Below are 6,000 nucleotides of genomic sequence, written 5' to 3'. Positions count from 1 at the left end.
CGCCAAGGGCCAGGTCTCATATCTGCCACCGATACCCATTAGCCTGCCAGGTTCCCCCGGGTGCCGCCAGCCCCGCTGAGTGGTCCCGCTGGAACTCCCTCTGGGTTACCACCTATGCCGGGTGCGGTGCCGCCTGCTGCGGAGGGGCCGGATCGCGTAGGGCTTGCCATGCGGCCAGCGAGAAGGAGGGATCGCGGCAGGCAGGCAGGCGGAGGGAAGGAAGGAAGGAGGCCGCGCTGATTAGCATGCAGCAGCGCTCGCAAGCCCGGCTCCATTGTTTTAACACCTCCCCTCTCCTCCGCGCCAATCTGTCACCGTTCAGCAGGCGAACGCTGCTGCCTCGAATGCTGCTCTTCTCAAATGAGACGGATAATTAGCTGCCCCGCACGAATGGCGCACTCTTCTCACCCCTGATTGCTATCACCTTCTTGCTCCTGGCAGTTTTGACACCTCGTAATCAGCCTGCTGCTTTTTCTCTTTTCTTTCCCTATTTCTGATTTTTTCTCCCCCTTCCTCTTTTTTTTTTTTTAATGCAATCCCAGTTGCCATTTGGATTGAGACTCCTCTGTTGAGTTAACCTTGTATGATTGCGGGGGAAAGGGGAATGCACGGTCGGAAGGGAAAGAAATCGCCTCCTCTGAGGCTCATCTGCTGAGTGAACCACGGGTGGAGGGAGAAGCAACTCGGCTTGATCCTCCAGTGCTTTTGTTCTTAAGAAGGAACAGCCTCTCCTGAGCATCCTCTGAGTTAATATTATCTCGGATGTGGAAGGAGGTGTGTGTTGAGCGACTCCTCCACTCAGTTAATGGAGAAAAGGCTGCAATTCTGGTACCTTTTTAAAGACAGCCATATAAGGAAGGGATTTTAGAAGTAAGTTTACAGGGCAGGAAGCTTTCTCTTTCTCTCAGTTAGGCAGGGAATAAAGGTAACTTCCTAAGCCCATTAGGGTGAATTCACTGTTTCATGGGAGTCGGAATAGAGATCTGATTGGAGTGCAAGATGGCATAGGGAACTTCTTCCCTTCTGATTCTAGAGAAATAAGAGATCTCAGTTAATGCTCTGGTGATTTCTGCGAGATCTTAAAAAACAGAGGACTCGTGGAATCTGTCATAGAAGCGTTTTCCTCTCCTCTAACAAGCACTGACAGTCTAATTACTGGAGCTACGAGCAGCTGTCGAGTGAGCCGGAGAGACAGAGGAGCTACATGTGTTCTGCCCGGCCGCCGGCACTGAGCCCTCGCAGCAGGCTGAGGCAACCGTACGCCGCAGCATCCCTCAGAGACTTCCCGACAGGAAACCGGAGCGGGTTTTCCTCGCTCGCGGTGGCTGTAGGCAGGGGGGGTTCACCGTCAGCGCGGCGCGGGGTGACAAGAGAAGTCGGACGGGAGCCCTGAAACTGCTCCAGGCCCGGGGGTGCCCCGGGAGAGGCTCCGCTGGTTCTGAGACAAGAAGCATTCGGTAGTGCACCTTGACACGAGTTTGCTGCTCCTCCTTTCCTCTCAAGTTCCTTCCACCATATTTAATACTTTTAATGAAATTCTACTCTCCATTTGGGTTCAACCTCCACTTATGGGGAAGAGGGAGAGGAGGGGAGAAATACTGAGCCTCCTCTGGTGAGTGTAATAAAGCAGATGTCCGTGCTAGCAGCAACAGCCTCCTCCAGGAAAGCTGCATAAATGGGGCCCACACGCCTCCCACTTCGACTCGCTCACAACTGCTCAGCGTGAGAATTATTTATTTATTTATAAACTAGTCTTGTACCCCTCGCAGTGGTCTGATCGGTGAGCCTATCTCGATGCCCTCAGGCAGCAACAGTTTTACGCACGCAGGATTAAAGAGCTTAGTAAGACGCCGCACTAGGCAGGAGCTCACAGTGGGAGATGGATGGGTTCTGCGGGTCGACAAGACTTTGGTCAGTCCCACTTCCTCCGCCCTCCCCGGGGCTGCGGGGCACCCCAGGTGGCCTCCAGCCTACGAAAGCCGTGGCCCGGCGCTGGGCTCGATATCGAAGCAGGACTCCCTGCTCTGCCAGCACAAGGACTCTTGGGGAAAACGCATCCACGCATGGAGGGCGGGGAGGGGGGAGAAACAGATGACTTTATTTTCTTCAAAGGTAGCTCGCAGTTTGTTCATCTCTTAATAACGTGAGCTTCTGAACTCGAATTTCACGGTTGAGAAGACGAGTCAGTGTTGTGTGTCGGGCTGGCTGGAGATGTGCGAACACCCTTCTCTCCTCCCATGCCTGGAAATTCTGCCTCTCCCGGGAACCACCCCCAGTCGTGCTCTCTGGGGAGTTACTTCACATGCCGCACGGCGAGTCCAGGGCCGAACACCACCTCTTCAGCGCTCCGGACCGGCGCGGGGTTTACAGCCCTGAATAGTAACAAACTCTTTCTCCAGGTCATGTAGCAGACATGCACTGTACACCGCTGTTTATTACAGTATACTCTGCTGACAACCCGTCACAAACACGACATGTTTAAAATAGAGAAAATAATTGCAGAAAAATCCATTTCTAAAAATGATGCAGGTGTTAATTCTTCCAGAAATTTGTCACCTGAGAACAAACCTTTAAAAAGAGAAAGTTGTCCTTTGCTGTTACGAAAACATTAATGCTAATTATCAAATATCAAGACTAAACCCTATATTCAATTCAAATGCAAAAAGCAAGCACCCTTTATCATTAATTTAAAATTTTTGGCCCCCCCCCTACTTTTTGATTTGGTATCAATAACTCCAGAAAATGTGCAAACTTTATCAGACTGCAATGTTTCAACTAAACACAAATTTTAATTGCATTGAGAAAGCTGCTAAGCATACTCAGGTTAAAAATTAAGTTACTGAGCTTTAGGTGATTATGTTTTTGTCTTTCTAGTCTGTACCAGACTTGAGCAATCCTTCATAGCAGACAAGAAGGAAAGGCAAATAATCTTTGGTAGTATTCATTTTAGGGAGAATGTAAGCTTTTCTATCCTTCATACTGACACAACCTTTTTCTGAAAGCATTTTTAGTAATTATTAATGCTAGAAGGGTACATGAACAAGATAATTATTTCTTTTTACAACATTTAACTGTTATTCACAAAATCATTACTGCTATGGTTTGGTAAAAGGACAATTTATGTGCTGTTTTTGATTACTCTCTCTAGTAAACAGTTCACCAGGGAAAGCCAACCATTCCTTTAGGTTACTAGTGAATAAGCCTATTCTAATTCTGGCACACTTGGCATTCAGTCACTGTGATAATTTGACAAGAATCTGAATTAAGAAGTTCACTATTTTAAGTTAAATTTAGAAATTTTGTAACAGAAATGAAAAATGAGAGCTTATTTCTCTTTTTGTTTACTTCAAGGAGAATCACATCATTGGATATTGCAAAAAAAAAAAAAATCCTAGCATTACACCAATTTTGCCAGTCAGATTAAGGCATTAATACTGCAAGTCTACACTCATAAATATAGTCATCACTCTGGGCCTACCAGGCAAAGATTAATTGGAAAAAAAAGGGCTTGCCATCACTCTTGAAGTTAATAGTGAAGCATAACAAGCAATAACGTGAATTACAGTACTGAGTGACTTAGTTTCATTTTCAAAAGACAACTAAAAATGTGCTTATCTGACAAACAATTTCAGTCATGAGTTCTTGTCACAAGAAGTCTTAATTCTTAAATTCTTAGCATATCTACTGAATAAAAAAAAGTATGCAAAAACAGTGAACCACTGAATTCTCATACATTAAGACTGTACTTTAAAGTGGGAATTCAGATGACGAAGAAAATCTTCCTTAGATGTTAGAGATGGTGGGAAAACTTCTCGACAGAATTCACATATTCCACACTGATTCAGTTCAGAGTCTGCATAAGCTTGTGCCAACAAATCATTGTCTTGAGGCTGCCAAATGAGCTAAAAGAAACAGAAAATTATTATTGCTGTGGTTTACCATGTGGTTTACATTATGTTGTAGTTTATATTTATATAAAAAAAATACCTGCCTCTTTAAATTAGGTATCCTTTACATCTGCCTCACCAGAGACATTAACTAGAGAGTTCTTGTTTTAAAAAAAACAAGATAGGATGTTAGTTTTTAAAGTTCTATAAACACATTACCCTTGCAAACACTTAAAATACCTTGGTACCTATTAATGATAAATACTGCTATAAGCAGAAGTCTGTAATATCAGTCTGATACATACCAAAGCTTTTCTCCAACATTACACTTCAGTATTTTACTGTAGAAGTCATAGTACACAATAGTCATTTAACAGAAATGAGAAAATACATTTTTACCTTAGAATTATTTTATTGTACAGAGGTAATATGATTCTTATTTTATTTCCATTCTTATTGACACATAACTAGTTTTCAGTTTATTTATAAAATGATTACAGCAATGTCATATGGCTTAAGGTACTTATTTGGTTGGACTGCATTTTAATGTAAATGTGTCTCAAATAACCTGGTTTGGGATTCCTTCTGCCATGACAGCCTCAAACTTGCTGGGACCATGTGAATAGATATCCATGCATTCAGGCAATTCTGCAAACTATGCAGCATTTGGTTCAGCAGCTGCACTGCTCTTGGTCCCTGAGCTAGTTTGTTTAAAGCCAGCAAGTCTCTTTATCGGCTCTTTATCTGACGCTGGAATTCAAGGCAACTCAAGCCTGGAGACTAAATGTACACTATTTAGAATCATACCAACTAGGAACCAAGAAGTCTTCTATCAGCTTTCTAAGTAAAGGTAAAAATTAAGTTTCATTAATATTAGCAACACAAGATCAAGTAAATAGTTATGTTATATGGCCAAGAAAATCAGGTTTTGAGTAAATTGAAAACCAAATGCATACTGTTGTGACTGCAAAGTAGACAGAATGGTAGCAACCTGGTATGAGCTCTAAGTGGGGTTGGAACCTAGAAGAGAAGAGCACCCTACAGGGTTTTTTTGGCTCAATTTTCTTCTCTTTTGGTTCACTTCTGCAAGCAGAATACTTTAGAAAGTAGTTTCTCTAGAAGTTTTAAATTTCTTGCTACTGATACTTACCCAAGATTTTTAATTTTTAGCTCTTCTTCCAATTTCATAATGTCAAATAGTTAGAATCTGTTGTTTAATCCTCCCATGGTAACCCACTGTACAACTAACCTGGCCTTCATAGTGGTTAAACCTTCTTTTTTAAACCACCCTAAACTTCTTGGGAGTCTATTCTTCCTGTCTGTTTTGTATTTAAACAGTGTTTAGCTTATCACATAGCAACAGCAGATTTACTGTCTTTCATTATGGTCAGCAATCCATATAATTAAATTGACTAATTAGTAATTAAGTGCAATCACACCACTTTTTTCAGCTCAAAGAGTACTTATTGTATGCTGCTGGTGTAAATTGCATATTAAATTTATCTAGACTCTTAAATGTAAGTTAACACACTTGAACACAATGTGTTTAGAATTACTTGTTTCTGATATCTTATGATATAAAGCACCATTTGAAAAAAAGAGAAAATAGTATTGTAAAAACTATTTCTCATCTTGGAAGCACAACGGGGGAGGTATTCATTCAGCAACCCACAGATGAAGGCAGTAAACATCCATTTCTTTCTTTGAGTGCTAAGCATGTACTTTATGCCCTTTTCAAAATAGGGATCTATTTAAGCAGGTGTTCCATTTCAAAAACATTAATATTCCAATTAAGATTATTAGACTATTGCTGTTAAAATCATGAACATATTGAGAAATATTTTTGACAGAAACAACTCCCTCAAGCTGCAAATACATATAAACACGTGCATCTATATGAAAGTTTCTGTTAAATGTAGTCTGTAAAATCCTAGGTTCACTAATATCCATGTTTATTTTAATCTGCTGCTCTTTTCAGTCACGTTTTTTTTTTAAATTACAGCCTAAGAAAACAGTACTTGAGTTTTTAGATTTAGTATCCACATAGAAGGAAAGAGCTAAATTTATTACACCAAGTGAGAGCAGTTCCAAGAACTTACTGTTGCCAAATCTA

The 6,000-nt window shown here is 41.5% G+C and overlaps 1 protein-coding gene across 1 annotated transcript in view; it reads right to left on the bottom strand.

Annotated features, from left to right (window-relative positions):
• Positions 1–2,414: 2,414 nt before the first annotated feature.
• Positions 2,415–6,000, bottom strand: part of TANK (TRAF family member associated NFKB activator) — a 28,059-nt gene continuing 24,473 nt past the window's right edge. The window contains exon 10 of the mRNA XM_071561864.1: positions 2,415–3,902. Coding sequence (XP_071417965.1) covers positions 3,735–3,902 — 168 coding nt within the window. The 3' untranslated portion in view covers positions 2,415–3,734. The remainder of the gene's footprint in view (positions 3,903–6,000) is intronic.

Source organism: Pithys albifrons, chromosome 8 (genome assembly GCF_047495875.1).
Source record: "Pithys albifrons albifrons isolate INPA30051 chromosome 8, PitAlb_v1, whole genome shotgun sequence".
Lineage (NCBI taxonomy): Eukaryota > Metazoa > Chordata > Aves > Passeriformes > Thamnophilidae > Pithys > Pithys albifrons.
The sequence above is the reverse complement of the archived record's forward strand: the minus strand, read 5'-3'. Positions and strand labels throughout refer to the sequence as shown.